At 36.9% G+C, this 10839-nt stretch overlaps 1 protein-coding gene across 1 annotated transcript in view; it reads right to left on the bottom strand.

Moving 5' to 3' along the window:
* Positions 1–2732: 2732 nt before the first annotated feature.
* RGR (retinal G protein coupled receptor) overlaps positions 2733–10839 on the bottom strand; it is a 41760-nt gene continuing 33653 nt past the window's right edge. Inside the window, exons 6-7 of the mRNA XM_089683351.1 lie at positions 4350–4463; positions 2733–3080 (exon numbers count right to left, since the gene is read on the bottom strand). Coding sequence (XP_089539477.1) covers positions 2937–3080; positions 4350–4463 — 258 coding nt within the window. The 3' untranslated portion in view covers positions 2733–2936. The remainder of the gene's footprint in view (positions 3081–4349; positions 4464–10839) is intronic.

Below are 10839 nucleotides of genomic sequence, written 5' to 3'. Positions count from 1 at the left end.
CTTTTAGCATCTAAATGGCAAATATCCTAGAAACCATGGATATAATAATTTTTTCTTCTGTAATATTCTTCCTCAAAAGTGTAAGAATTCTTCTTATTCAAATTAAAAAGAAAAAATTATATTTGCACATAGTGCATTTATTCCCAGTATGTGATATATTTCACAAAACGCATTTCCAAACACGTGAAAAAAGCATGCAAAATTCCACCTTGTGACTACTTCTAAACTAACTGTTATCCTTACTCTTACCCTAAAAAAACTTTAAATCAATATCACTTTTAAATAACTCTGTGTCTTCACTTCTCAATCCGTCCACCTCAATGTAGGAGATGCACCTCCAAGAAAATTTGTAATATCCTTAAAACAATGTATACACTCTTGTGCGCCCCTTCACGTCTCAACAAATCAGCAGTGACTGTGAACACATAAACCGCCACCTCATATATAATTTTCTTGGAGGTGCATCTCATACGTTGAGGTGGACGGATTAAGAAGTGAAGACACGGAGTCATTTAAAAGTGATTTTGATTTAAAGTTTTTGGGTTTTTTTAGGGTAAGAGTAAGGATAACAGTTCAGAAGTGGTCACAAGGTGGAATTTTGCATAATTGTTTCATGAGTTTGGAAGTTCGTTTTGTGAAATATATCACATATTGGGAATAATGTGCGAATATAATTTTTTCTTTCGAGGTTTATTTGAATAAGAATTCTTACACTTTGGAGGAAGAATATTAAAGAAGAAAATTATTATATCCACGGTTTCTAGGATATTTGCACATTTAGATGCTAAAAGTCTTGGACTATATATTTTGGACTTTCGGGGGAGAAAGTGTATTATTTTGGTATTTGGGATTTTTGTAAATACTATTGGCACACCGATATATTCACTTATATCAGAATATGAAGCACACAATAAATAATTTTAGTGAATGAACACAGGTCTATCCTTGATTGTCTTCTAATTGGAAAAAATTGAGAACTGTGGGAAGATAATGGCTCCATAGGATTGACTTGGACAGTCCCAAATCAAAAGTTAAAAAAAAAAAATCCTCTCTTCTTCACAATAATTGGAAACATATCTTAAAAGAGAAGTTTGGGGTTTTTTTCCCCCAAAACATACTTACCTAGGTGTATGCAGCATTGGTCCAATGCTGTATCTGTCCCCCGCCAGCTCTAAGTTTGAGAACTGCTGTGAACAAAGACCGGTGACCGCTGTCTGTTCTCACTCCCTTAGTGACATCGAAGGAACTGCACTCCTGTGATCCACAGGAGAACTACAGCAAAAAGAACTTTGGCTGTGCTTCTTTTAAGGTTTTAAATATGTTTGAGGAAGTAGTTTGGCTGCTTTTTTGTTAAAATATACACATTTGAAAAGAAATCAAATAGTTTGTGTTTTTAACAATATCTAAGTGAACTACATTTCATAAACCTATCGTAATAATTTTTTTTTTCAGAAAAAGTGCTATGAGTATTAAACCGAACATTGAAGACCAAGTATATCTTGGTGCCGGCCGAACGCAAATGTGCAGCCTCCTGGCGTCTGGGCCTGCGCGCTCCAAGTACACATGTCTGGTACTCACGGAAAGGTCCCCGATCTCCTCTTTCGATCGAGACCTTTGCCGATCATGTGACGGCGTGTCACGCGGTCACATGACCCTAAACCCCACCTCTCCTCCCGGCTTCTGAAACACTTAAAGGGCCAGGACCTGCCGGCGCCAAGGGGTTAAAGTCAGATTAAAGCCAAACTCCAGGGGAACCGCTAAATAGGCAGACAAAATGCATACAGTATATAGGAACTGATTTACCTGTCAAAACGTTTTATTCTTGTTTATCCAGTTCTGTAATTTATACTGCTCTTCCATTCAGCACAGCTCTGCTTGGCAGGGCAAGAGGCCTGTTTATTCTCTGCTGTACTTCAGTTAAATTTTAGATCCAGTTCCCCTAGCTTGTGACTGGACAGTAAAAGGGGAAATGACAGACATGTGAGCTCATCTCTGTCACTTCGCCCTCTCCTCCAATTAGCATGTCCCTTGTTAGAATGTGCATTGCAAGATACTGAACTAGCTCCTTGTGGTTCTTTTCTGTCTCCTGGTCTGAGCAATCTTGTACATGGGACAGCAACACTCTATCAGGTGAAATTTGGGTGCTTGCACTGCTTTCAATAAAAATGTACATTTAACAATCTTTGAATACAGTACTGCATTATGTTGTATATTTTATATCTGCCTGGAGTTCAACTTTAATTATTGTTGTTGAATTATTGTTGTCTTTTTAATTACTTGTTAATATTACATGCCTAGTTTTGTTTATTTTTAAGGATTTCCTTAATAAAACAGTATTTTTTTTATTAAAGTGGTAGTAAACTCCTATTTTTGATAATAAAGCTTACCTGTAGGTAAAATGAATATCTCCTAAACGTGCACCATTTAGGAGATATTCTATTTTTTTTTTTTTCAGAGACAATGCATGCGCTTACTGTGCCGGGAGTGACTTCATCGCGGCCCACCTGTTAGAAGGCCATAAGCCTGGACAGAAGACTGGGTGAAGATGGAAGCCTCTGCAGCAGTGACAGCACGCCTTTGGAGGGCTTTGTTTTAAGGCAAGTCCTACATAATGTGCTAGTATGAGATGCATACTAGCACATTATGACATTACCTTGCAGTGGACTTTTTTTCTTTTTCCTGCAGTTTACTACCACTTTAAGGCACATAATCATTGTTACATAACATTAATATATTACCCAAACAACCTTTTTAATTGTACATATTTTTTGTCTTTTAGTTGAAGGTACAGAAACATGACATGAAGTAAACTGTATGTAGCTCCATGCTGGCGGTAAAGCTGCACACTACAAACTGTTTCAAGCAATCCAAACACATTTATAAACACTGATTATTGTCCATTACAGTGTGAAACAGAACAGGGGCTAAAATATGTCTTAATTAGCTTTATTGTCTGTTTCTGTTTTTTCAATTTTTTGTCCAGTGAGAAATTGCCAAATTCCTCCTCTGTAGTTTTCATTTCCAAGTCCATACACATAGGCATTCACAGCAGGGGAGATCTTGGCCAAGACAGCAGGCAACTGCAAAAAGATGTGACCTCGGCTTAGTTTGGTCAAAGTAATATGTTTTTATATACTATAGCAATGTCAATGTTTAAAGAAAAAAAAATGCATTTAGCAGTTTTAACACTTTTTATTGCACACTTGTAATTTTATTATTGCATCCTCAATATTGTATTTTAGAGATGTGCATGATGGAAAAATTTTGTTTTGTTTCGGATTCCTTTAACACTTTATTCATTGTATTCGTTAACTTAGAATTAATTGTTTTTGGAATTTGTTTAGTATATTCAGATTCATTTTGTATATTAATTATTTTCAAATTGAGTCGAAAATCCAAATTTTAGATGACCGCTATATTCTATTTTTTTCTATTCTACGTTTTTCTTTTCTATTCTACTCTTTTCTATTCTATTCCTTTATTTTATAGTCTATAAAGCAGCTTAAGTAGGAAGCATAATCTTTTTTCACTTTTATACCTTACTGTATTTGTTGTAATATGTTTCCAATTCAAATCCATTTTTGAATTCGGATAATTCGTTTAGGTGTAATTTATTTCTGATTTGTTGAAATTGTGATTTGGAAATGTTGTGATTTGGACATTCTAATAATTCAAATCTTTAAATAATGAAAATTTTGTCCAAATTTTGATACGTAATGAAGCAAATCACACATGTCTATTGTATTCCCCTATCCACATGTAATGTAGCAGTACAATATCGCATGGTAATTTTTGCCCCAAGGTAAACAGTCTGGGAAATAAACCTGCTACCTCCACAGGTTTGTTTCCTTATAGGCAGGGTCATCTAAAGTAATAGTGCATTTTTGCTGACACCTCTGCTCACCTGCATTGGTTTTTCAGAACTTTTTGGTATGCTTTTAATCACATTTTGCTTTCTGTTAATGGCAGATATACTATATCATAAAGTAGTTTGTTAGGACTGTGCCTAAAGATACATGCAAACATGACATGCTTCCTGCAATCCCCTTTAGGAAATGCTTACATTTAGGCCTAACTTCTAGGTATACAACCTGTGAGTTGAGTGAGGAAGGAATAAAACCCAGACTGGTCTTTGCTGCTATCTGGGGCTCATTTAAAGGTCTTGGGTAGTGACACTAGCATTGTATCTACCACTAGGAAACATGCTCCTTACGTTCTCCTTCCATTTGTTTTATTCCTTAACTGATCCCCATCCTTTACATCCATTTTATGTCTACCATCTCTATAGAACTACTACTTGTAAATTTAATACATTTTAATAGTATACATGTTTCAAGCCATTTTCTTACCATCCGTAACTTTGGCGAAAGGATTGTTGCATCCTGAATAACTGCATAAAAGCACAGCAGTGAATATGGCCCCCAACATACAATCAATGATTTTACAGGTAATCCAGAGTTCATCTGTAAAAATTAAAACTGTATTTATTCTGGGAAAGTCTAACTATGCAAAACATTGTTACATCAAGCAAAATTTTAGTTTTAAAAGCTAGATTTTATTAATCATTTGACATTTAGGTTCACTTGTTGCTATTCATAAAACTGCATGTAACATAGTATTTAACAGCCAACTTGGATTTCAACATTTCTGAATAGTAATGAATTCTACAAGTTATGACTATTTTATCTTTGCAATCTGTTTAAATGTTGCATTTTAACATTTTCATGACTACAATGCAGATTTGCTTTACATCAAACTTTTGTTGGAGCAAAGAAGTCGCTCTATAACACTTTTGTCTATAAATGATTAATCTAAATCCATACTGTGCATAACATCCTCCAAGTGAAACAGAAATGAACAGCAACTGTCCTCAGCACACCATCACATCAGAACATAACATATACAGGGTGACAATATGTATCTCTCCTTATTGCCTTAAGTGTTCAAGGAACTAGCTTACATATGATAATGTGACCATAAAATACAATTTACAAGGGACTACAGCTAAACCACAGCAAGGAACTTTTGCCTGAATTTTAAGGTAGTGTCATATCCATCACCCTTGCAATTCCTAAGCACTTTTATAGACTACACACAATTTTGTACCTTTACGATATGAATCAAGTGACTGAAAGTTACTGTATATACTGTACCTTCTTTTTCTTGTTTTTTACCAATATCTATTACTGCTTATACAAAGTAACACAGTGGGAGGGCATGTTTGAGACATAATCTGGACCTTTAAGTCCAGCTATGTATATATTTACAGCCTATGCTTCACTTTTTCTTTGCACTCCCTTAGCTGGTTCAGTGATTTTGTCTTCTTTGGTGGAAATGAAAAACTGTCCTTCCTCCTGAACTGAGCAGTGCATGTTGATGTCCCCCGTTAGGGGGGTGTCATGAATAGCCTAGGCTCACAAGAAGTACGTTGAATAACACTGACTGTCTTTCAGCCTGGAAGAGGACCAGTAGCATTGGACAGAGGGAGAATATGGGGACACTGTTGGCCATATCATTTTTATTGGGGGGGGGTACTTTTTGGGAAAAAAATCCTTTTTAGAGTTCTACTTTAAGTTTAATGAGCTGATGTACCTCTAAATACTTCATGGTTTCCTATCTGATCATAGGTATTTAATTTTACTTTGAATTAATTTTTACGTTAATGTTCCCACATAAAATATACCAGTAGAAAGATTTACCAAGCCTACTCTCCAAAGTTTATAAGCAAGATGGGAAACAAAAACATTCATTTTGTAAATTGTTGATTTGTAGCCAGATAACATAAAAAAAAGAAAAAGAAGAAAATGGGAAGTAAAATGGCAGTTGGCTGTAATGACCAACTGGACTACTTGTTAAATTGTAGAAAATGGAAAAAAAAAGAAAAACTTAATGGACACTGTCAGAAATTAGCCCCATTACTGCTAGCCTTTACCTTTCGGCTTTTTTTTTTTTTAATAGACCTTTTGATTGGAATTCAAACCTTTCCCAACACAGTTTACAAAAAGAAAAAGGACAGACACAAAAAGATGCAGTTGCATCTCAAAATGGATTGGCAGTAATTAGATTATTCTCACAACCCTAATTCCAAACACTGTTGAGTCCTTTACACTGGTGGGTATAGTAGAGGGGGCTAATTCCATCTTCTACAACATGACTACACATTTTACTCGGCACCACACAATACCTACTCCTGAATAGATCATGCTTGGATATATCATACATTTCTGCCTAAAATAATTGCCACAGTATAACCTTGGCCCATGGTCTGACCATGATGTTATGCCACTCTCTAATATGTAAACCAAGAAATGTCCACATAGTCACTGAAAGATTCCCTCCTTCCTTACATAGAAATAGTCTACAAACTTTAGTAATTCACTACTGACTATTTGAAACTAAATACAGCACTAATACTGTTGATCCTCCGATCATATTGTGAGAGACATATGTAAAGTGGTGCTTTGGGGTCATGTAATGCATACAGTATGATAATAATAGTTTCCCAGTGCTGTTGGAGACAAAACAAATGTCAGCTTGCACTTAAAACCAAATTCAATGCTTTATCTCAAACCCAAAGATCTCACCCAACTCATACTCGTGGACACCTTGGCCATTTCATAACAGAACTGAGCTTATGTTTTGTAAAACCATAGATATCTGCAAATAGCCCCACTCCACTCATGAGGGAGGGGGGGATATCACGGAAAGATGGGGATTTCAATGGTGCTGTCAGATATATAAAACACAATGTAGATGAAATCACTTTTTTATTTATATAATTTTAAAAAGTTTTCTTCGTATCTAATCCATACAGTAAAAACACAATACTGGCTATATTACAATCAACAAGTACATGTGCTTAAAGTTGGATGAAACAAAGAAGGTATGGACTGACGTGTTTCACCCGAGAAGGGGCTTCTTCTGGATCCAATTTGTTTTATGCACTGTACAATTTTATAGCCATGCAAAGGAGTCAATCAGCATCCTAGTATATATGCAGAAGGGTACTTGTAAATAAAGTAAAAAAATTGAAAGCCACTCCTAGATGTACATATTATACCAATCGATGACATAGGATATTTAAACTAGGCAGTATGTCCACATGATCAGTATGGGTGGTCGAAATGTCGGTTGCCGCCATTTTGGCTGCTCTCTTTAAACAAACTGATATTCCTTCACAAGCAATCATGTGGAAATTTTTAAAGACTTTAAATTCCATCTATTTTGCCTATATAAGTCCTCTGTTCTTTTGTCTACAGCAAGGGAGGAGGAAATCTTTTGAGACTTGAGCTTCCCTTCAATTTCATCCATTGTTTTCCAGGCAATTAAATATATTAAGATGGGTAAATGCTCCAGTCCAGATGGGTATACTGCTTTTCTGACCTTTGTGCACCTTGCCTCTAGCCTGTTTTTGAATTATTCATTGCGAGCACCAACTTAATACGATCCAAATCTTCCTTTGACACATTCCCCTGTCCAATTTGTAGGCCAATTTCACTTAAAACGGATGTAAAATTGTTAGTAAAGATTGTGGCCACTAGAATAAACTATTCAAAATTACTTGGTTGGCTTTGTGCATGTAAGATATCTGGGTGAATAAATTTGAGCTCTATAACTTTTGCATCTTGCCCACTTCTGCTCTCTGAAGATCTCTTGGCAATATAGGTCTTCTGCCCTTCACAAGTTGGTTCCAAAATTCTCTCATTTGTCTCTGCCCTTTACACACATCCCTCAACTTCCATTAAATACAGGGGCTTTGAAACTGAATTGTTTCCCATTCAATGTTGTAAATAACAAGCAATCAACTCTTTCCTATTCTATTCATTCCAGCTCTGGAACTCCTAGCAGCAACAATACTTTCCAGTCCATCTATTCAGGATCTCTGAATTAGAGGGAGATATCATAAACTTCTATTTACAGATGTTCTACTAAATGTCTCCATTCCCCACATCTCTTATCTTGGCCTTTTGGAACTCTTCATGCCTTTTGGAAAAATCTCCTGCTTCTAAGTCCAAAGCCATTCACATTACTTTGAGTAGATTATTATAAATGCAGCACTAACAACATCTTAGAGGGATCATCATGCACCGGCATAGACCGTGGCCATCTTGTTGGCTGGAAAAACTGTATTGATATGCTGGCTTTTATACTAAAGAATGTGCATAAGAATGTGAATTAATTATTGTTTGCGGTTTTACTACACTTGAGCTGGCTTTGTTCTCTTCTGTGGTGTTTGTTGCCCTGAGAGAGATTTGATTTACATGAGATTGGAATCACATTCCGGAGTCTACTTGCCATTGTTCAGGCCTGAAAACTGTGCTATTTGACCAATCCTTACAGTGGTCAAATTCTTTGGTAAGAGACAGTGTGATTGGGTGGATGATGAAAGATTCTTCTCTCTATGCCTTTCTTTCCAAGCACCAGCACTTGCAGATCTATGATGACTTTGCATGGACTAAAAATTTGATAATTTTGTGTGGATTTGCCCCCTTCCTAATCCACTATTGGTGGGGTTGTACGTTTATAACGTTTTATGCTTCTGTCGTTAGTGCTACACTTTTAACTACATACCATATGATGTGTTTTGCCTATTGCTAGCTGCTTTTTTAACTTTTTCTTTTTGATACCTGAGAGCAAGTGTTTTTTAATATACATTACTTTGAGCCCTGAATCTCTTCAACAAACCCAATCAAACTATAAATTTACTTGGACTACAGCTCTACCTTATTTTGGGATCTATCTCAGCCCAACCTATGCATCCTCCTACATCCAACTATCTTTCCCTCCTTTGTGGCTTGTTTTCTGTGTGTACAAATGAAGCAAACCTGCAGTCAGTGCTAAATAGATTAAGAAAAATTGTATAAAAAGTGTATAAAATAAAGTGAAATATCATATAAATACAAAACAATACAATACTAGACAGCAGAACCACTGGCATCTGAATAATAAATTGCTCAGGAAACAAAAGAAAACATGTTTGCTATCCATTTAAGGAAGTCGCAATAATGGAATCTCCATTAAGCACCAACTGTATGAAACTCCATTGTGTATATGTGTGTATATGTACACACACAATATATTGTCAAAGTATTGGGACGCTGCCTTTACACGCACACAAACTTTATTGGCGTCTTAGTCTGTAGGGTTCAATATTGAGTTGGCCCACACTCCTAAGATGGCCGCCGGGCCTCCTCGTGGCTCCAGGCGGCTGTGACGTCACGCTCTGTTGGCTCCTCCTTAGGCCTTTCGTGCAGAGCACATCATCAGAGGGGAGGCCATCTTTACTAAGGGGTCAGTATAACTCTTTAAACTCCACCACTGAGTTTTATGCAGTGTTTTACTACCCTGTTTTATCTACTTGCATTCTGAATAAAGTCTTCATAAATACTACACTATGGGCACGTGTTTTTTGGCTCCCATTGGAGCTAATTAATTTCCAGGACACCCTATTGCAATCCACTACCACCAGAGGGAGGGAGCCCTGTACCCAGGCTGTGCACCCATCCAACCATAAGGGGACCTGTGGACCTAGCAGTTTAACTATACACTACCAAGACAAGATTTCCTACCCTTAGATGGAAGCTCACCTACTCCGCCTTTATAAGTGACCCTGGTGGATATTGATTACATGTGCATTATCTATGCGCTTCCAGTGAGTGTGCATTTTTATCATTTGTTCCTGCCACAAACTTGTCTTGGTATCCTGCTATAACAAGTGGATCATCTTATATATTTTATGAACTGTTTATGCTTCTAATTTTTTTGGGACATTTTACTATTCGTTTACACTTTTAATGTTCATTGCTATTATCTAGCGCTGCACTTTATTTTATTTGGTATTCTATGAGGTTTGCTGTGATCACCTTTAGTGCATTGGCTGCTGACTTTAGAGCGCCCACTTTTCATGTATATATATCTCTTCCATACATGCCAGTGCTTTAGAGATGGTTGTTCTGGAAGGTTCTCCTTTCTCCACAGACTAACGCTGGAGCTCTTTCAAAGTGACCATAGGGTGCTTGGGGTCCTCCCTGGCTAAGGCCCTTCTCCCTCAATCGCTCATTCAGGTGGACTCAAATCCAGTTGTGGAAACATCTCAAGGATGATCAGTGGGAACAGGATGCACCAGAGCTCAATTTTGAGTGTCATGGCAAAGGCTGTGAATACTTATGTACATGTTTTTTTTTATTTTTAATAAATTACAAAGATTTCAAAACAAACATCTTTCATGTTGTCATTATGGGGTATTATTTGTAGACTGTTGAGGAAAAAAATTAATTTAATCCATTTCGGAATGAGGCTGTAACAAAGCAAAATGTGGCAAAAGTTAAGCACTGTGAATACTTTCTGGATGCACTCTGTGTGTACGTATGTATGACACATTCTTTATCAGGAACTAGGCGCAAAGCCATTAAGATGCTGAGTGATTTTTTAATATCAAGCTTCATTGTTCCACCACTAAGAGCATACAATAGCAGCCTACCAGAACCCCAAACAATGAGGGATCTAATATTGGACCTCCAAGGTACTTCAGGGGTAGCATGCACTGCATCTCAGTTCCTCACAAGTCCAAAGAAATCAGGCCAGATAATAACCAGCATGGGGTATAAAGAAGCGGAACTCCATACTGCAGCATATAAAATATTTTTATTTACAAGAGAGGTACATAAAGATGTAAAAGAGACAGCAAATGAGCAATATAAAATGCTGAAGTTTGATCATGCTGGCATGATGACAGCTTGATTCGCCCCAACCAAAGCAAATTAACACAAAAGATGTCATCCAGGGGCACAGAAGTCTCATGTGCCCCTGGACAATGTCTGTTGTGACAAAATGTTTTTA

The sequence above is a fragment of the Staurois parvus genome, unplaced genomic scaffold (genome assembly GCF_062004578.1).
Source record: "Staurois parvus isolate SC_StPar_1 unplaced genomic scaffold, SC_StPar_1.0 ptg000306l, whole genome shotgun sequence".
Taxonomy (NCBI): Eukaryota; Metazoa; Chordata; class Amphibia; order Anura; family Ranidae; genus Staurois; species Staurois parvus.
The sequence above is the reverse complement of the archived record's forward strand: the minus strand, read 5'-3'. Positions and strand labels throughout refer to the sequence as shown.